This window comes from Peromyscus leucopus, chromosome 6 (assembly GCF_004664715.2).
Source record: "Peromyscus leucopus breed LL Stock chromosome 6, UCI_PerLeu_2.1, whole genome shotgun sequence".
NCBI classification, from domain to species: domain Eukaryota; kingdom Metazoa; phylum Chordata; class Mammalia; order Rodentia; family Cricetidae; genus Peromyscus; species Peromyscus leucopus.
In genome coordinates, this window is record NC_051068.1 from 99,615,446 (window position 1) to 99,637,279 (window position 21,834).

The 21,834-nt window shown below is 41.4% G+C and overlaps 1 protein-coding gene across 50 annotated transcripts in view; it reads right to left on the bottom strand.

Moving 5' to 3' along the window:
* The window catches only part of Ank2 (ankyrin 2), a 596,100-nt gene that overhangs the window by 80,659 nt on the left and 493,607 nt on the right, over positions 1-21,834 (bottom strand). For 46 of the 50 annotated variants that reach the window (XM_028856374.1, XM_037207067.1, XM_037207070.1 and 43 more), the window contains 8 exons: positions 18,072-18,269; positions 13,580-13,678; positions 13,010-13,108; positions 11,415-11,612; positions 6,409-6,507; positions 5,284-5,382; positions 1,126-1,224; positions 89-187 (listed from right to left, as the gene is read on the bottom strand). In XM_028856374.1, the coding sequence (XP_028712207.1) occupies positions 89-187; positions 1,126-1,224; positions 5,284-5,382; positions 6,409-6,507; positions 11,415-11,612; positions 13,010-13,108; positions 13,580-13,678; positions 18,072-18,269 (990 nt within the window). Of the gene's footprint in view, positions 1-88; positions 188-550; positions 680-1,125; positions 1,225-5,283; positions 5,383-6,408; positions 6,508-11,414; positions 11,613-13,009; positions 13,109-13,579; positions 13,679-18,071; positions 18,270-21,834 lie in introns of those variants that run through there. The other 4 variants (XM_028856382.2, XM_028856524.1, XM_028856517.2 and 1 more) reach the window with 2 other exon arrangements.

Below are 21,834 nucleotides of genomic sequence, written 5' to 3' on the forward strand. Positions count from 1 at the left end.
CAACACAGAAGCTGCAAACACTGAGCAAAAAGTACGTGGCGGGAAAACCAAGAGGACAGGAGCAGATCAGTCGCCAGCTGGTACTCACCGTGGTGGTGGTAGTGACCTCTTCAGTCACAACCTTCAGGGTGTCAACCACGGAGATGTAGCCCAGCCGCTTAGCAATCGCCAGGGCTGTGTTACCATTCTGAAGAGAGAGAAAGAGGGAAAGAGTGAGAAAGGCTAGGGAGGATTGCCTTGTGAGCCAATGAGCTCACTCTTAGCTCGGCATGAGCCAGCACTTCCTTCCAAAACAAGGCACAGCTCAGGAAAATCACTAGTTTTTACCATTACATCTAAATCTGTCTTGGTAACTTCTGTAGACTATAGCCCAGGTCACCATGGCAACACAACAAGCTTGCATCTGCCTGTGCTTTTTAATAAGAAGCACTCGATGCTTTAACCCTGAGCTTGTCAAGCAGCTCCAAATGCTGCACGGGCCTTCTAAAGCCGCCTCTGGGACCGAGGATGGTGTCTGCCAAAATTAGAACCTGGTCCACTCACTGCTCACCAAGGGTCAGGCCATCTGCTGCAGGTAAGACGCTACCATAGGGACCCAGTGACAGATTTAGCTTCTGCTCTGCAGGAGCTCCAGAGCTGCAAGAAGTACACAAGCCAGCAATTCCAGCCGCCTCCGTCCCAGGCCACTGGGGACCCCGTTTGTTTAATTACGCCGCTTAGTTTACATTTCAATGGCTCCACATCCCAATGAGGCAGTTCTAAGCCAGCAGCTCAGAAACTGGGCCCCGTTAAGAGGACAGGGAGGAAGGGTGGGGGTTGCGGGGGGGGGGGGGTGGGGGGGGGGGAATAGGCACTCACATCTGAGAGCCAGCTGTAAGCAAAGCCCTGCCAGCAGCCCAAGTGGAGGCCCCTACTCCCCAGAGACCCAACTGACTTCCTTCCCGGCAAGGCAAGCACTCCCCAGAAATCACAGACTTCTAGAAAGGATTTTCCCGAAGTGTGGGGCTTTCCGCAGGCTGGGAGTTTGTTTGAGGAGGATGTGTCACACTTAATCTCTGACAATCGGACACCAGGGCAAGAGAAGAGGAAGAGAAAAGACCCGGGAAGGAACGCAAGCCTCCTTACCGCAGTGGTGGCATTTGGCTTGGCCCCGTGCTGGAGCAGGACGTTAATGATGTGTGTGTGTCCCTGTTGGGCAGCTTGGTGCAAAGGTGTGTAGCCGTTCTGTGGACCACGGGGGCGCCGATTTGCAGAGAGAGAGAAGAGAATTAGGTTAGTCTTCACTCTTACTTCACTTGTCTTATTTACAGCTGACCCATCAAGCACCTCATTGTTTATTTGGAGCACAATTTTCCCAGCAACCCATTTCTCAGCAACAAACACTCCCTCACACCGTATGGCGGACTAAACAAGGAGAGACTAGATTATGAAACATGAGATAAACAGACTCCAATTTATAACTGTCATTGTATTTTAACCAATTGACATTTAAAATGCTGACAGAGAAAGGAGATTTAAAATGGGAAAGAACAATAGAGCTGTGACCTATTTCCTTAGGAAAGATGAAGAGTGAGTTGATGCTGAGCTGAAGGCTGCCAAGGGTCACCCAGGCCACTGTTCATCATGACCATCCTAACAACCCTTGAAGTTAGCTTTAGAAGATCTACAACAATGAAAGAGAATTGAATCTCATGCTTAACTCAGGAGCAGGCTTTGGTTCTAAAAGACTGCATGCATAAACTTTAGAGTAGAAAACTTCACTGGAAGCCCAATGCCCTGCCCCAATAAAATGTGTCTTTAAAAACTAGAATTTTGACAGTGTGATCAAAACTTTCAAGGAGATGAAAGCCCTGACTTGGAAGGCCTCGCTGTTAGGATTAGTATGAGGCCAGTCTTGTGCAGAACTGTCGTAGTTGACAGGGGTAGCACATATTAGTTATGTATTCGTATTAACTCAGAATTTTTACTGGATTTCTTGATGGTGGAATGAGAGTCATTCCCTGGGCATTCATTGTGTGCTAGATGCTGGACCTTAGAGTGATGTCTCTTCTAATCTTCATGCTCACTCTGAAATGACTTGTAGTGTTTAGTATATGAAAGGTATTTTGTAAATAATAGTTCACTAAATGAATAGTGAACAAATGATTCATAAATGAATATTGTTCTCCCCATTTCAGAAACCATGAAACTGAAAATAACAGCGTTAATCAATTTCTCCACAATCACTCTAGGTTTACTTTCTATACAGAAGATCATGGAAATCAGCAGCTAACTGGCAATTCCCTGCAAAAAAAAAAAATCTATTTATCTGTATCAGAGCCCAAGCTGTAACTTTTGAGTGACATATATATATATATATATATATATATATATATATATATATACATGTGTGACGTATATATATATATGTCACAGAATATGCACACATGTGTGCACATTTCATGCAGTGTCAGAGCAGACTCATGGCCAACATGCATATTTTGTCATTTTGACAATATAAAATGTCTGGTTAGTTAGAATTGGTGAGTGTCATAAGACCCCTTCTATATAGTCACAGTGGCCTTTCTATGTATGGGAATGTCATCATGTAGGAGTGTCTTTCTGTTCAGGTGTCCCTAACTCTGTCATGTTAGGAGTCTGACATCTGCTATAGATCGCTACAATAAAATAAACCCAATGCCTTGAAACTGTAGTTCATTTAAAAAGACTCTGAGAACCCTACGGTTATTATAAGACCCTGCTCTCAAATCAGGCAATCCATGGACATTTGAGAAGGTTGAAGTAAGTAATACTTATTTTTCTAAAAAGTCTTCCTTTACATTTTATTTATAATATTCAGTCAAATGAATTTCCTTACTTCTTCATTATCACTCAAGCTAGTTCATTTAATAGACATTCACTAACCATGTGCTATGTACTAAACACTTTTGTATATAAATAGCATTCCATATACTAAACTAATATATTAATATACTTTAAAAGATAGACTACCTACATAAATAGTGCTAAATATAATTAGTCATGGTTAAATAACAGTCTAGCCCCAATGTAGACCATATTATATGGAGTGCTCAGTGACTGACCTCTATGGTGTGGAAAAAACGATCCCTGGGTGTGATTTAATCTAACCTTCACCTGAAGCTATGATGAGTGAAAATATTCACCAGAAGTTTGAGAAGGTCTATAACTTTATATTGACATTGGCTTGACGTTTATGTGACTCTCTAAGCCATTGGCACACCAGCCTCAAATCTACCCTCCTACTGAGGTTGAGCAACGCTCCAAATCCCTCACACTTCCATTTTTCTCGCTCATAATACAGAAGTGGCTAAAGCTCTATGCTTTAAGAAGGACCAAATAAGTTCTCCATGAAGATATGCGTAGCTCATAAGGATTGTATGAAAATGCTAGCAAGACGAGTCATTTCCTCATAGACAATCTTTGTATCTTTGCAGTATGTCTGATCAAAGAAATTTCCATTTTGTACTAGAGTTTAAACCCTTTTCACAAGTCCAGTTTGTTTCAATCTAATATGACAGGGTTTCATTATAATTCTAAGCAAATAATGATTTCATTTTTTTTTTTTGAACAGTTTTCTGTGTAGTTTGGCTTTCTGAATCATTGTAGCCATGCTCGACTCACAGAGATCCGTCTCTGCTCGAGTCTGATTAAGCGTGCGCCACACCGGCTATGATTTCATTTTTTAAAGTTTACATTTCTTAATCTTTACGCCAAGTTTTATAAGCAGTTGTGGAGTAAAGGCAGTACACATTCTAAAAGCAATTAAACAATTCTTTAGTAACTACGGTGACACACAAAACATTAGGAAGAAAATATAATTCCTTCTGCAAGGGTATCATTCCATGTGGAAAAAATTCTGAAGAACTTATTAACAGATTGCCTATGAAGACAGGCATCTGTCTACTGCACTGAAACATACGGCCACAAAAGTCACAGTAAAAGCTATATAGTTCACATCCCTAAAAACGTTCAAAGAAGATTTTGTTTTTATCTTAATCAGATGTTTGTCTGGCACAGATCTAATTCCACAGAGGTCCAGATAATATAATACAGTACTTGGCATCTAAATATTAAAACCATCTTGGTGGGCAAACACTCATGAAACCACATCAATCTTTGCTAATACTGCCAGTGTCTCATTGCATGGTGCATTTGTACATTTCTGTCTGTTGTGACTATGTGTATGAACCAGCTCAACAAAGGAGGGTGCTAGGAACTACAGCCCGAGGAGCCATAGGGAAACTCTTCAATACCCACCAATGAAAGTTTCATAGAACTGTGGAGGTCAGAAACTACACAATGGCCATCATAGGGCAAGGCTGGAAGTTTGAATCTTAAGTGTTATAGTACTATTTACAGTTTTCAAAATACAGTATTTTTTAAATTAGTCTATGAACCTGCTTTTGCACAAAAATGTTTCTGTTTCTTTCTAAGAGGACAGAAGAAAAAACACTGATTTATAAAACATCTAGTATTGATTTCTAATTAGTGCCATCTTGAAATGATGGCTCTGAACCCCTAAATGTTCTTTTGTGGATGCACCTGATCTGTGGCAGGTCTTCCTGATGTGTGAACTCAAACACACCATGCCACATTTCTCTGTGGCAATGAGTCGCAAAGTTATACCATCCATCAAGTGCAGCAGTTACACCATGCTTTTCCCTTGAAGTTGGACCAATCTATGTGCACTGAGATATTGGTGATACTCTGATCTTCATTGTCTAAATTGGACCTTTGACCTACGTTATGCAGAAATGTTAGGGACATGTCATCTCTGAGTTATCCCCGAGAACTTACAACCCAGGCATCTGACACTTTTGTCTCTAAGCCTTACCACATGAGACAGTTTATTTAAAATGGGATATATGCAGTGTGAGCTGTGCAGGTCTGCATTTCCACAGGAGGAGATATGGGTTTGGGGATGGAACCAAGGGCCCAAACAGTAGAGGAAGTCTGGCAGGGCTTCAGGATGGTCTCTGAGGATCAACTGTATTCTGCAGTAAATTGATAAGCCAAACTGTTTTAATTTTATAACACAAGCAGTTCTGAAGCTGACCTCCATGGCCATCAAAGGTTTATCAGAATGGAAAGCCCTAAACAATCAGAAAACTACACTGCTTCTTCAAAATTTCTTTGGAAGATCGAGAAAGCAAAATTAAACTTAAAGCAAAAAATTAACTTGTAGCTGTTGTAGAGTGTCCTAATTGTACGCTGGGCAGAATTCATTTGATTATCAAGAAGAAAATGAGCATATATTTTTACCTTGGTTTTTGCATTGACATTTGCTCCCTGTTTCAGAAGAAAGTTGACCATTTTCACATTTCCATAGTGACAGGCCACAATTAAAGGAGTGTAACCAAGCTGTAATGACACATATTAAGTATTAACATATTAAGTACAAGTATTATACTTCTAGTAGTTAATCAACAAAGGTAAGGTTTCAGTTACTGTACATGGTATCCTTTGATATAGGATGAGTGGTCGCTAACCACACAGAACTTTACATCAGCAAGGGCGACAAGACACACAGGTGACTTCACTCAGCTATAATAACTGACAAGTGCAAAATGATAGGCTCTGTCCATGGGCGGGAGAAAACTCTCGAAGTAGAAGTAGGTGGAACTGAGCGAAAGGTGGTAGGAAGAATGGGTGATGTGTTGAGATGTTTCCGGACATGAGATACCCGTTGCACTCATAAACTCACTGAGCTGCTGTAGCTGCACAAAAGTGCACAGATTGGGCCATCCATATTTTATCCTGAATGAGAGGGGGAGCCCATGAGGCACCCATCCCTCCCAGAGGGGCTGTCAACATTAGCACTTGTCTGGGGAGAGTGTCAATTCTTAGTAGTGTAGCTGTAGATAAACTGTCCTCACTTCATGGAATAACTTCTACCTATGTTCAGATAAGTAGTAATTAATCATTGGTCTCCACACAAAGAGAAGGCAGGAGAGCTGGAGAGGGCATGTTGAGAAGAAGTGTGCTGATGGGAGAGGAGCAGAGGAGGGGGATGAAGGAGTGAAAATTATTACAACTTTATCTAAGTACTAAGTGATAAGACAAAACAACAAAGAATGGGTAAGAAAAATAGCGCAGAGAGACCAAGGGCATGAGGCAGAACAAGGACAGGGGCAAAACACTGAGACAGACACAGGAGTTGAGACTGAAGTGAGAGGGTGGGCGACAGCCTGCAGAACTGGAATCTTAGGGTGAGTCCTGAGGCCATTGTCTCCAATCTGATTCGGGCAGACACAGGGAAGCGTGAGGTTTATCCTTGAAATGAACTTTTAAAAAGAGAGACCCCGGGCCTGAGCTACCCTGAACGAGGCCAACCCAGAATCAGGCAAACCAGAACTGACGACAGCATTGCGCAGAGATCGGCCATACCTTCGTGGAGGCATCCTGGTCAGCCCCGTGTTTGGTGAGAATGTCGGCAACGTTCACTTTATCTTCTTGGGCTGCGAGGTGCAAGGACGTGAGCCCACTCTGCAGCGAGAAGAGAAGCAAGGGAACACATCAGAGAGGGAAGCACACTGTCACCTACAGGGTCCTGTCTTGAAAGGAGTTGGAAAAACATATGGCCTCTCTCCAGACATCCCATCTTCTCACCTGTCAGACAAATCCTTAGAGTAAACACCAGTTTTCAACCAAGATATATTCTCTGCATTAATTTTCTACATTTTCTACTACATTTTCTGTATTTGATATTTATGATTTGAGTCTTTAAAACAGTTCAGCTAATAAGCTTCCAAATAATATTTGTTTCAAACCTACTTACACCTCGTCATGAGTCCACTTATTTACTTAAATTAATGGACCAAACAAATAGTGCTGCAGCTTTATAACTTTGGCAATAATCAATATTCTCATCAATAAAGTATCATATTAATGTTTAAAATATATTGAATTATGGGAAGAAAGCTCAGAATATTTTTTTCCAGCACTCAGTTTATTTTGGAGGGTAGGGGTTGTCTTTTAGATGGTAAATTTTTAAAAATAATCCTGTCATTTATATAGCGCTGTAAAACTTGACCAATTTTAGGGTGGGGGTGGGGGGAGAGTATACCCTTTGGGTATCCAGTAATCAATGTGTTGATTTGAATACATGGATAAGGTACAGTCATGAATAAAAAAATATTATGGAACAGAGAGGGTAGAAGAAGTTTATTCAGCCAATGCTACACCCTAGCAGCCTCACTACATATGAGTAGCTCCCTCGAGCAAATCTAGGATTTAAGGGTATCAAATATAATTTTAGTAGGCAATTTTTGAGTACTTTTGTTACACTAGGAACAACTCACACTACTTGGACATAGCTGTGAGCCAAGTGTCTGCTTATGGAGAGCCCACAGTCTAGCTTAGAGTATATCCATGCTCGTCTTCCACTCCTCCAACTAGCACTCCAATATCCTTAGGATTTCCATCTTCTACTGTTTTCAGTGAGTACTGGTGATTGCACCTAGGGCTTCAGGCATAGCATGCAAATACTTCACTAATGAGTCACAACCCCTGTTCCCTTTTTACCTTTGATGATAAAACAAGGTCTCACTAAGGGCCCAGACTAGCTGTAGATTCACTTAATAGCTCAAGCAGGTTTTGAGTTTATGAGTCTCCAGAGCCTCTCAGTAGCTGGGAATACAAGCTTATGCCACCAAACCTAGCTATGTTTCTACCTTGCTCAACGTCAGTTAACATCCTGGCTGATTGGCTAGCCCTGTTGACCATGGCTGGAAGGCTCGTTCTCCCGTTCTCCCCACTACCATTGAGGCTGAGAAAACTGAGCATGGCCTTCAAACACCATTGCTTCCCGCATGGCACTATTCCCAGAAATTCACAGCCGCTCTGACCATGGGAAACACGGGTGGCACATATAGAGAGAAGATCATCCTATGACACCACAGGGGGCTTTCATCTGAGGGCTTGGTGCTTATTAATTCTTGAGCTAGCTGAGCTCAGCTGTGAGTTACTTAAAACATCAGCCTGAGAAAGAAATCTTTTTTGCATTAAAATTCTGTCATTTATGAACAAATATTATTTAATCTACAGCATGAAAGTCTTAATATTAAGACAAAATAGAGGATACTTAATAATCTGAATATAAGCAAAAAACAGAAGCAAAAAAAAAAAAAAAAACCTTCCTCAAGTTGATTTTTTTTTCTTGTGTTTTCTTGAGGGAGAGTTGCTAGCCCAAGTTGGCTTCCAAGTCAGGATCCTCCAAAACTGAATAATTTTCTTCATGACTGTATGCAAGTTAAAAAGCTCCTTAAATATTTGATAGCTAGATGCTTATTCTTTGAAAGCAAGTAGTAATACATTGAAAAGGATACCATCAAAGAGAGCAGAGTAAATCCACTTTATATATTTTGAAAATTAAAAACCATACCTTCAGAAGCATTGTGTGATTAGTTTCATGTACTGTCTGGAATGTTTCTCTTTGAGTTGTTGGTCAGAGCTGACCTGAAGACACTCTAACCAATGCAGGAAATTTATCTTGATTGATCATCGGAACTTGATAAGACCCTATCCTGAAGACACTTTGTCACAGTAAATGAGAAAATCAAGTTGCTACTGGCCAGGAAGCCTCCTCCCTGATAGCTAGTTTTCATAGTACTGAAAAGTGCTAGGCAGTCTGCTGGGGGTTGGGGTGAGTTATCAAAAGTCATCTCAGCCAGTTGTGAACCTGTGAACCACAATAATGAGTGGCTTGATTAGATATGCCCATGACGCAACAGTGGTACAAGTGTTACCAAGCTCACCAATTGCTTTATGAATAGATTTCAGGCTCAGTCCATAGGATAAAACATGCATACTTGGTGCTGGAAATCTGGCTAAGAACCTGGGGCTGGGTGGGGTTAGCTCACAGGCCCCAGGAGTGAATCCACCACTATTACTTGTCTGAATGGACACGATATCAGATATCTACCTATTTATAAGTGCAGCTTTCTGATCTCAACACAGAAACTTCTTCATGTAATGGATAGTGGTTAACATAGAAAATTATAACTGGTTAAAGTACACAGAATAAGTATCTGTGAATTGCTCAGCCACAAATAGGACATTGATATCATCCCCATCTCCAAGACTCGGGGACCATCATGGAGGAAGGGACAAAAAGATTGTAAGAGCCAGATGTTGGACAGGAGCAGAACAAAACAATGTCTTCTGGAGATGACAGGTCTGTTGTCCTCATGAACTCACAGCAGCTGGGGTTGCTAGCACAAGACATACACAAGGTGTAGCTAGCCAATATTCTAGCATGGAATGAGAAGAGGGGCTCACAACTGAGGAAGTATGGACAGTTTATAGCTTCTGGGGATGGGTAAGCCAGTTTCCGTTTGGGAGTATGATCACTGGTAGGTCAACTGCCACCAGTGCATGGTGCCACACCCATGAGTCTATGTACACAGCACAAATTGGACTCCAAGGGTTATTTTATTTTTAAAGAAGACAAGAGATTAGAAGGGGTTGGAGGAGGGGGAAATAATGGGAGAAAAATGATGGGTGAATATGACCAAAATACACTGTATGACATTCTTAAAGCATTAATAAAATATTATATATAAAAAGATTTTAATCTATTCAAGACAGTACTTAATGTTTAAATAAGTTTCTCCTGATTGTTTTCAAATGAATATATTTTTAGGTAGACAATAAACAATTGCATGCCCCCTTTATAAACTGATATTAAATATTTTGTATCTCAGGGTCAGGATTTCCCCAGCTGGGCAAATGACCACCTGAAAGGCAGGATTTAAATGTGGTTCAGACTTTCCCTATTGTCTGGATGATATTAGCTTTCACTATTAGATTTTATGTATACTCTTTTTAAAATGCAAGTCTGGGAAGACTATACTAGCTCCATGTTGTGGTTAAAACATATCTGACAAAATTTCAAGGCAAAACTAAATCTCCAAATTCACATATTGATGCTACTTGAAGTTGGTGTCACTGGGTGGACTTAGAATTCTAGGAGTCTATGAGGGCGAAGCGCCCATTTCCTATTTGTGATGCTCTTCATTGCATCATTATGTAATAAAAAAACCTTCACCAGATGCCAAAGAGGTGCTGGTGCCATCCTGTTGGACTTCTCATCCTCCAGAACCATAGACAGCTCAAACTCTTATTCCTTATAAAGTTCTCATTACACTTTAAGAAAGGATCTGGGAGGACTTTTGATAATAAAGGACTTCCAACACAAAGTTGAAGAATGCGATGGGTCACTTCTGAGTGATAAAGACAGGGACCAGAGCTCTAGATGCAGTTGAGCCAATCTACCTGTATCACAGTTCTTCTGAAGAGTGCATGCCATAGAACCCTGGTTAAATGTTAGTAAGCCAATTTGAACTGGATATTCCAAAAGTACTGGATTACCAGTCACATGTTGAAAGCATAGTATTTGTGAAAATTCCTAGGAAGCTTTATTTTAAATCTTGCCCAATCACATGGCACGGACAAAAAGCACCAAGAGACTCAAATGGTTGGTTAATAAGTGCAGACTGTAATTTTCAGTCTCTCAGCAGGTGGCTTCAGGTTGATATAAGTAATTAAATCTGTAGTAGGCATACATTTTCATGTTTGAATGATTTTACCTTTATATCCTTGATTATTATATTATAATTAATATGGTCATCTACAAAAGCTATTCACTGGGGGCGGGAAACGAAAATTACTGTAGGGCTTTCTCTAAAAATTATTTCTAATCAAAGCCACTACCCTAAGGTAGGCTGAAGGTGGCTTAACAATCTGTATTTCACTAAGTTCTCAGGCCACTACATAGAAGTAATGCTGTTTGGCTTGGGTGGTAGACATGACATGCTAGGTCAGGTTCACCTGCAGATTCCAACCTCCAGCTGGAACCACTCTCTTGTCTGTCTCTGTCCCTGGCTCCCTAGCCACTTTCTTACTGCGATTTGCAATCACAACTAGCAGAAAACAGGGCAATGTGGCTGCTGAAGTGCAGTGATCTTAACTCCTGGGGACTATGTGCGAGCTTTCTTGAGATGCTCACACAGCACTAAGAACCTGAGAATGCAGGGCAGCACAGAGAGATAATGAAACTGACTGGAGAAGAGAAGACCCACAATGCAGGCTTATAGAAAGTGAACCCACGGGAACTATTGGCGCCATCCCCTGGCCTTCTAGCTCTCATAATTTTGCCTTCCTTGCAATCTTGGGGTTTCTGACAAGCCCTGTTTCCTTTGCACACACACACACACACACACACACACACACACACACACACACACACACACACACACACACACACACACATACACACACACACACACACACACACACACCTTTTTTGTTCCAAATAATCTTTGCTAAGTTTCTATTTTAATTTTAAATTTCTCTAGTGGACTTGATTGAAGCCAGAGTCTAGAAAACAATACCTTGGTTGACATGTGGATATTGGCTCCTTTTTCCAGAAGCAAGGTGACCATATCTGTGTGCCCCTCTTGTGAGGCCAGATGCAGTGGAGTGACCCCTTGCTTTGTCACAGTGCTGGTCTCAGCTCCATAGTTCAGTAGCGTGGAAGCTATCTGCATCTGATTCTTCTTGGCAGCAATGTGTAAAGGAGTATAACCATTCTACAACAGAAACAAAAAGATGGGTATCACACACACACAGCACACACACACACACACACACACACACACACAGCTCACACACACACACATCACACACAGAGAGAACAAATATTTATCTCCAATCTAATAATGACATATAATCAGCCAGAAAAGATAAACCTAAGCTGACAATCAATTCAAACTCTTAGTTATGACATGCTTCCATCTAACCATACCCAATCTTTGCAACCAAAGACAAAATATCCCAAGTATACTCTAGAACAGATACAGACATAAAAATATCAAATCTGAAAGTCTCTTCATAATTAGATTCTCTCCCAAACAAGAGAAGAAAGGACAGCAGCCACTATGTGATAGTCCTTAAATACCTGGTGGTGAATTTCATCTCTGTTTAAAGACTTCTCTAGAATTTTCTCTCTTCTAGGCGAAGCATCCCATTCCTTCAACTATTCCTGATCCTTTGTCAGTTCTAGTCCCCTCTCCCTGAAAGATGACCTGCTCCGAGCTGGCTATGACCTGTCCATAATGCTCACGAATCATGCAGTCTCACACCACTGAATTCTACGCATCAGATATGACTGTAACCACACAGAATCTAATTGAGTAACTCCTATGGTATCGCTACAATACTTGTACTCAAATGGTTCTAACTAGAGTGTTCTTTACACTCCCTGAGCAAATGCTGTGGAAGTCCTAGAATAAGTCAGGTTCTGTGATGGGTAAAGGAACACAAAGGTGGACAAAATTTGTGTTGTTAGGATCTAACACTACTATTTTCTAATCATGATAAAGATTTTAAAACATGATTTTAAATGAGTGAGAGAAAGATGTAGCATTCATGTATCTTTCCAATATAAAAATATATTTGTAAACAGTATAAACTAAGATAACCTGTTGATAGGTAACCAGGCTAGGTAGGAGCTATGTTTGATTATAGATGAAAGATATACACCAAGAAGGAATTGGTCATCTAGAGACCCAGTTAAAAGTATCTACAATGCAGTTGGCTCAGAAGAACATTTAAAAGGTAAGGAAACAAGAGACTTCTTATAGGGGCAGAGTGAAAAGTTTGATGTGAGAAGGAATGAGGGTATGAAAGTTATGTTTTATAGGCAAGAAGGAAAAACCTATAACACCTTTGTCAAGTTACATTTCTCAGTATCTAAAACACTGACAGCTAGGAATAAGATTAATCTCCATAGCTCATATGTATAGTCTCAACTGATAACTTCCAGCTTTAAAAATTGCAAAAGAAGTTTTAGACAAAGTGATTGGTAGAAACAGTTAAAAAAGGAAGTTACCCTAAAATTATTACTGTTTCAGTTATTTAAAAGCAAGGCCCTGTATACTCAGATTATAGCTACAGGGCACTGGGAATGCTAGTTTGCGATCCTCACCTTGGCAGTGGCATGAGGGGAAGCACCCTTCTCCAGCAGCAGCAGCGCCACCTTCTGGTTGTCATAGTGAGCAGCAACATGGAGCGGGGTAAGGCCATTCTGTAAGGGTGGTGTTTAAATCTCAGCATTAATACATTAGCGTTAGCTGCTCTGAAGCTACCAGGATGCATGGACAGTGCTATCAATTAATTACATGTTAATCAATTAATTAATTAATATGGTCAATGGAAAGAAGAACAAACAGACACATGATAATTTTCATATTAGAAACAAAACTCAAATTGAGAACGTTTGCACTGAAAATTAGCCAAGGACAGTTTTCGGGTCACAATGAACCAAAGTTAAATTTCTGTGTACATCACAGGATTCTTCTTGATATAGAGAAGCTGTGGGCCCTTTAGGATAAGAATACATATTAGAGGTACTGCAAAAAAAAAAAATGCTTTTCAACTGCAGTGTACATCAACAGTCAGTCCACTTTTGCCTGGAGCATTCATCTTCATTTCTGATGTGTGATAAAAAGGAGTCAACAGAGTTGAATGATAAAAACATACCCCGGAAACCACTTACCTTCCCTGCTGAGTCTGCAGCTGCGCGGCGCTGCAAGAGAAGTTTTGCCACATCCAGGCTTCCATACTTGGCTGCTACATGCAGGGGAGTGAAACCCTTCTATGGTGTGACAAAGAAATGTGAAAATCAGTTTGTTTGATTTTTAAATTCAATTCCTTACAACATTTTTGCTCACCCATTAAGCAAACATTATTGATTCTCCATTTGTGAAAAATGATGGCATGAAATCTGTTAGTCATGGATAATAAAAGGGTTAGGAATGAAACTTAACCAGACTGGCAGAAGCTTTGCTAGGCTTGATGGAGTCAACAACAACAAATGTATTTGAAGTCTTGGAGACTGAACCTTGACATTAACAATTTGAGATTCATAATCCACTGGTGTCAGTGGTATATGGCTCTGATTTGTGAATGGAAAACAAAATACCAAAAGCCTGTCTTTCAGCTTGCCTCTGAAACGAACACAGCCAAGTGAACAGCTGGCTGCCTTTGATTTCTTATAATCTTTTTATAATACTTTTCATTCAAAATATTCTGTTAATAATATCTTTTTAACACTCTGAAATTTATCCCTTTCCCAGAAGACCATGCTGTCCAAAAGACCAAATTCTCTAGTCAAATCCATTGTCCTGGTGTGCTATTCACTGACTAATACTAGATAGTTAACCACACTAAAGCTTCAACAATGTGCTTTTAAAAGATGCCTGTCCCAGTCTGGACCAACAGCCAGGGGCCTGCATGGGACCAACCTAGGCCCTCTACATACATGTGACAGGTGTGTACTTGGTCTATTTGTGGGACTCCTAGCAGTGGGAGCAGGGGCTGTCCCTAATGCTTTGGCTGGCTTTGGGGAACCTATTTCTCATACTGGGCTGCCTTGCTCAACCTTGATACAAGTGGGGAGGGGAGCTTAGTCCTGCTGAAAATTGATAAATCATGTTTTGTTGATACCCATGAGAGGCCTGCATCTTTCCAAACAGAAACAGAGGAGGAGTGGATTGCAGGGGTGTGGAGGGGTAGGGGGTGGCGGAGGGTGGGAGGGAATGTGGGGTGCAGAGGAGAGGTAGGGAAAGGCCATGTGAGGAAGGAGGGGAAACTGCAGTCGGGATGCAGTAATAAATGAATAAATTTAATTAATAATAAAAAAATATGCCTGTTCTACACATTGCATATGTACACACTCATTGTCCCGTGAGCCTAACCAAGAGCAGTACTTCAATGAGCGGCATGCTGTAAATAAAGTGAGTCCCAGTCCTGAACCCTCCAGGTGGTACAGCTCCCCCACTATGATGTCAGAGCATCCTCCCGGACAGACACTTTAGCCACATACTTTTCTGGAACAACAGTGGGGTTGGAGACTGCTGACGCTGACCAGAGTCTAGAAAATAAACCCAGCAAATACTTCTGCACTGAGCACTATTTAAGTCCCCACACTGGCTGGTTTTACGTGTCACCTTGACACAAGTTAGAGTCATCAGAGAAGAGGGAACCTCAGTTGAGGAAATGCCTCCATGAGATCCGGCTGTAAGGCGTTTTCTCAAGTAGTGATCAGTGGGAGAGGGCCCAGCCCATGGTGGGTAGTGCCATCCGTGGGCTGGTGGTCCTAGGTTCTATAAGAGAGCAGGCTGAGCGAGCCAGGAGAAGCAAGCCAGTAAGCAGCACTCCTCCGTGGCTTCTGCATGAGCTCCTGCCTCCAGGATCACACCCTGCTTGAGTTCCTGTCCTGACTTCCTTCAATAATGAACAGCAATATGGAAGCGTATGCCAAAAGAAAAACCTTTTCCTCCCCAACTTGCTTTTAGTCACCGTGTTTTGTTGTAGCTACAGAAACCCTAACAAGTCCCCATCAAAATCACTATTCAGTGATTCAAATATTCATCTCCCAACCAATATTGCCCTTTCACAGTGTCACAAGACAAATTATTTTTAATTAAGATGATTTTCTTTCTATTAAAAAAGAAACACTTGGTCTTAATAGTTCTTTGAAGAGAGTGACTCCTTTGGGTTTTTCCCTGTGTGAGACACATGTAGGAATTATTTCTTCCTCTCGCATCCATCCACAGAAATTCAACTGCTGTTGAGGCTCTGTTCCCTGCACTCCGTGCATACAAGGGTTGGATAGTGCTAGCTTGGGATGAGATAGATTTCTCTGACACAGCCTGATAGGGAGGAAGAAAAACCAACCCCCAATCCTTACAATCCAGCTGAAGCAGTGCCGGCCCCTTTGTACAGTCGGAAACCCCCATTAGACAAAACTGCATAGTATTTTCACTGCAGAGTGCAGGGCAGGCATAGAAGGCATCTCTTGAGTCACGGGGCCACTTCTTTCAATGTGAATCTCATCAGCACATCATCTCCCTCTGGTATTTATAAACACTTAAACGGCTTTAATGATGATGAGTCACCCAACACTCAGCTGGCCTTGGTCGCTAAACTGTTCTGTTTAACAATTGCTTCTATCTTATCACCCTACTGCACTACGGAATTGGTTATTTTTTTCCATCCTAAAAATCCTTGAAAGACAAAAGACTATTTTCCATTCCTTTACTTTTACATGCATTAATTCCTCTTTCATTGAGATTGTTGCTCAGTGCTTAAGATCTTCTTTTTTTTTTCTTTTTGAAGAATTTGTAAAAATTCATTCACCTTTTCAGGTGTCATAATTTGAAAATTGATCAATTTATTATGTCAGAACATTTTAAAAGATGAATTTTTTTTAATTTTATGTATAAGAATATGTGCCTGACTGTATGACTGTGTGCCACATGGCCAGTAGAAGGCTTCGAATTCTCTGGAACTGGAGTTACCGATGGCTGTAAATTTCCTTGTGGGTGTCAGGTCCTTTATAAGAGCAGCAGGTGCTCTTAACTGCCGAACTCTCTCTCCAGCCCCATGTCGGAACATTTGTGACAGCCATGTTCCAGTAGGCTTGTGCTGATGGTAACTAGCAGGCTGCTCTCACTCCTGAGGGCTCAGAGGCCACACCACCACTTCAGTCCACACTTGGTAACTTCCTCTCACCCAGGCATAGTATTTACTCCTATTTATTGAGTGATGGCATTTTACTTCATCTGAACTGCTATTGCACATGTGAAAAGTACGTTGCCTTGTGACAAGTTCGTGTATTCTGAATTCTATTTGCCTTGCCTTTCTGTTATTCTGCCCTAGCTCAATCGAATTTGCTCCAGCTATTTTGGCACGTTCATGCTTTATTATAACTCATCTCCATGTAGTGAATTTCTAGTGGAATATATCCAAGAGAGGGAAAGGCAGCCCCGCACTACCATGGAACTTTGAACACAGGCTGGGATATTAGTCTTTGTTTGGTGTTAGTGTAACTCATGAACTGATGTGCAAACCTGTTCTGTCTAGACACTGAAAATAACCAGGAGAAAGGTGCAGCTGGCAAAGGTTGCTGTAGTGGGTTGGCTAAGTGTCCCCCCATCGGCTCGGGTATCTGAACACTTGGTCCCCAGTTGGTGGCACTCTCTGTGGCAGTTATGGAAACTTTAGTAGGTACAGCCTTGCTGGAGGAAGTATATCACTGAGGATGGCTTCTGAATGTGTATAGCCTTACCTTACTTCCCATTTTTTCTCTGCTTCCTGGTGTGCTGGTAAAATGTCATCACCCAGGTTCCTTCTCTGGCCACCTGTGGCCATGCCAATCCTGCCATTAAAAACACCTGCCTTCTGGAACCATAAGCCAAAACAATCTGTCTCTTATATGAGCTGCTTTTGGTCATGGTATTTTATCTTAGCAACAAAGACTTGACTGACAGAGTCGGACACTCCAAAGGAAATGAGATGCCAAATGAGAGGTGATGGGGCTAGGACTGGGAAAGGCAGGATGGAGCACAGGGAGCTGTCCCTTGGCTCTGTCACCCAGCAGATAGCGCTGCTCATCTAATGCAGTCTTTTCTACTTCACCAGTGATGCCAGTCAACATGGTAGGGGCCTCACCCTCTCCCCTACACACACCATTTCTCTCTCTCTCTCTCTCTCTCTCTCTCTCTCTCTCTCTCTCTCTGGTTTTTTGAGACAGGGTTTCTCTGCATAGCTTTGCGCCTTTCCTGGAGCTCAGGCTGGCCTTGAACTCACAGAGATCCGCCTGGCTCTGCCTCCCCAGTGCTGGGATTAAAGGCATGCGCCACCACCACCCGGCCCATTTTTTTTTCTCTAGAGAATATATTTTATAGTAAACAGGAAAGAAAGAGTGGATTTGCTTTGTGGTAATAAAATCATGATAATTACATATCTGGATGCTTATATCAAAAGGAACTAGCACTTCAATTAGACGATGGGAATGTAAGGCTCTTCCTTGAAGATGTTACATAAAATTTTGCAATCCCTTCTCATCACTTAGGTCATAATCTAAAATACTCAGCAAAGAAACAAGTCAGAGGCCAGACAGAGATTTTTCCCTTCCTGAAACTCTTCTGCAGTTGAGCAAAGCCTTAACATGGCACTTGCATTCTCTTACCCGTCCCCCTTACCTTGGTAGCTAAGGAGTGTGCTGCTCCGGCTTCCAGGAGGACAGAGGCCACATCCACCTGCCCTTCCCGAGCAGATATGTGCAGTGGTGTGTACCCGTTTGTAGTGGCTGCATCTGGATGAGCCATATGTTGGAGAAGCAGCTGGACAATTTCTGTCTTACCCAGTCGGGAGGCAATATGTAAAGGAGTCTGTTCCTCCTACAACTCAAGGCAAGAGATCAGTTAGCTCCGGGCAAACCCAATCTTACTAGGAATGTGTGCTTCTAAACACTCCACGATACCTTCTTTGAACCTCTAGGAATCTCTACTCAAAAACAAAAACTGTTACTACCCTGTCAGGGCTTTATTTGTATTTGTTATAGAGTGATCTATTTGGCAGAAAAATCTCCCTTAAAATTGCAAAAAGATTTTCTATGTTTGTTTGTTTATGTGCATGAGTGTCTATGTGTAAGGAAGTGCACCACGCATGTGCAGTTCCTGTGGAAGTCAGAAGAGGCATCAGATCCCATGGAACAGGAGTTATACACTGTAGTGAGCCACCATGTGGGTGTAGAAGCCAAACCCAGTCTTCCGCAAGAGCAGCATGTACTCTTAACCATTGAGCCAATCCCTCAGATTTTTAAATAGAATGTATATTCATAAGCCTGGTCATTGTTTGGTGAACACCCCCAAAACATGTCTTTACTCCTTAAATCTTCAACCCTCTCTTAGGCTTACTTATAGGTGAACTCGTGGTTTTGAAGGAGAAAGCAATCCAGTCCAAAAATCCTAAGACCTAGATTCTCTTCCAAGAGCTTTCACCAAGAGGCAGGATTTATTCTGGGAACTGAATCAAAAGAAAAGACCCAAGGAAGCTGGAAAATGCTATTCCTACTTCACTCTTGAGCCAAGGACACAAATGCTGGTCATTTTGTTCTAGGAGAACTGTGGATAAAGACTACATTGTAGTATGATTTAAAGAGAGGCTGTTCCCAGGAAGCGCTCGCTGCAGATGGGACCACGATGCACATCTAGGTCTTCAAAGATGAAACAGAACTCTTGAAAATGAAAGTGGAACGAACTCTCTGCCAAGTGTGTTTGCTCTAAAACCAGGGAGGATGGAACTGAGGAGAAGGCCCAGGAAGAACATATTCAGCAGGGCTCATAAGATCACCTGACTCTAACACGTGGTCACGAATAATGTTCTCAGGGTTAAAAGAACTAGGAAAAACCACAGTCGCTTATAAAAATAGAATTGAGTATACCCTTAGGAATACACAGGGGTGTATCTTTATAATCTTCCCCAAGGTAAGTCATCATAAAAGCAACAAGAGAAAGCTAGGAGAGCTGCCAGGGATAAGAATGAAAGGGGGAAAAATATAATAGTTCTGTCTAAATAAATATAACACTTAAGTGTTATTTTTTAACTATAGGAAGAGATGAAATAGCATCACACAAATTTCAAAGGAAGAGATTAGTAAGTAATAGCAACACAATTATTTTACCAATAGAATTCAAGTTCTATAAAAATCAGCAACTTATAAATTTCTTTCGTGCATGATGCATATATGACTTATCCTAGTAAACACCAAAAGAAAGCATAAACGTATTATTCCATAATTTTTCTAGATAAAGTGAACAAGAATGTAATGAGGTCTCAAAGACTGTTCAAGGTCATTAAGCTATTAAAACAAATACTAAAGGTAGACACAGTAAGATGGCCAAGAAGAAAATGGTCAGGACAAGGTGAGCAGGGATGAGCAGAACAAGAGTAAATGGTGAACAGAGCAGTCAGCATCAACTCAGGACCTGAGAAGAGGCTCAGTACTGTCTGCAGCTGGGTTCTCCTTCAGACCTCCGCCAGCAGAGCCCAGTGGAGGTGGGTACAGAGAGCAACACACTCAAACGGAGATTCAAAAACTATTTTTTTTTTAGATTATTGATTTTATTGTATGTGTATGGTGAAACTGTGGATTTTAGAGAGTGGGGAGAAGTTGGGGGAACAGTGACCTTTGGAGCTCTAGTCAACGGACAATTTCTAACTGGCTGTAGTTACTGCGTTAGTGATACTGGCTAATAACCAGCAGTTACTGGTTAAATGCTTGACTATAGTTCCCTAGTGCTCAGACCACAGACTGGTAAGGTATTTGTTGGTTCAACTTGTTTGTTTGTTTAAATAAAAGTTAATGATGTTTAGCCTACTTTAAAAAATATTTTGATATATTTCCATCTGAAAGTGGAAAAGGAAATAATATAATTTTGCTATTATGAAAATCCTTCAACGTTTAAGCAGGCCTATAAGGTCTTTTCAGGTTTGGGCATTGATTTCTTTGTTGAACTGCAAAACTTGTATGTGCTACCCCAGGATAAAGTTAACAAAATCAAGGCAAAGAATTGGGAAAGTGCAGAAGCCTCACGAGAATGGGTAAAATTATGGAGGAGTTCTGGTCCCCTGACCCTTTCCAATACAGGGCCTTCTCCCGAAGCACAAGTGACTGGGTCATAGCCCAGGCAGGAAGCAGGTGGTCTCTGCTTCACTATGGAAGCCTACTGTTTATTTTACTCCTAGGCAGCCAAACTTAGGGAGACTTGTTGAACCCCAACTTTTTACAAAAAGACAGAAAGAACAGCAGCTGGGCCAAAGTTTAAGTTTTTGATGTGATTCCTGCTACCAGTGTTCCTCCAAACCATGTCTGGGGGCAGCTGAGCAAAATTTTAGAAGTTAAGTTTCAAATTAGCTTAAGCTTAAGGATCCTGCCATTGCTCAAACCTAAAAGCAAAGGCCAGGCTCACAACTGTGCCAATGCAGCAAGCCTCTAAGCAAAAGGGATTCCAGAGGACAGACCTTGGTAGGCTTCTAACTTAAATCCACAGAAGACAATGGACAAATGGGGTGGGGGTGGGTAGAAGGGGAGCTAGAAAACAGGGCTAGCTTTCCACCTAAAAATGAGAGCCTATGATAGATAACAGTTTGCTGATTTCCTCCAGAAAGCCATATCCCAGTCAGTGGACTTTATTGGGGCGGAATTACTGTCTCCTGGCAGAGCCAATTAGGAGAAAAATCTCAGGGTTATGAAAGGTATCCTATCTACTCTAATTCTATGACTACAGTTCATGAGTGAAATCTTGAATTTTAGGACCCCAAACTACCCTTTAACACAACTTCCCTGCACATAAAATAACCTGTGCCAAAAATGTTTTATGAATTATATAGCATCAAACAATTGTTAATGAAACCACAAAGTTCCAGGAAAACATTAAAGGGTTCAGTTAATCAAAAGCCAAAACTTCCTGGCCCAAATGCATCTGAAAACATGGCATGAAAAGAAAATCCTGGTTCAGAATTGCTATAAATATCCCAGGATAGGCACCACTGGCACTGCCTGGTGCTTGCCAGAAGTGCCGAACAGTGTCCCAACCTGCAATGAAGAGGGTGCCCAGGTGGCTGTAACACAGGTCGCATTTGGAGAGCATTGCTCTGCCAGGAAAGGTCCTTGTTCCTCACAGAGGACTATCAGACTGAGGGATTGCAAGTGCATCTGGGAATATAAATGATAAAGCCGAAAAGAAAAAGAAATAATAGCACGTGAAACTTAAATTGAAAAAATACAAAGAAATAGATGTTTCTTTATGAAGAAGAGTAAGTGTGACTGCAGAGGAGGAAACACAATGATGGAGCCTCCATGCTAAATACATAAAGGTGAGTGACACTGCAGCATTCTAAAGGAAAGAGGCCCCCATCAGCACGTACATAAAGTGTTCCAGACAGTATCCAAAAATGTGC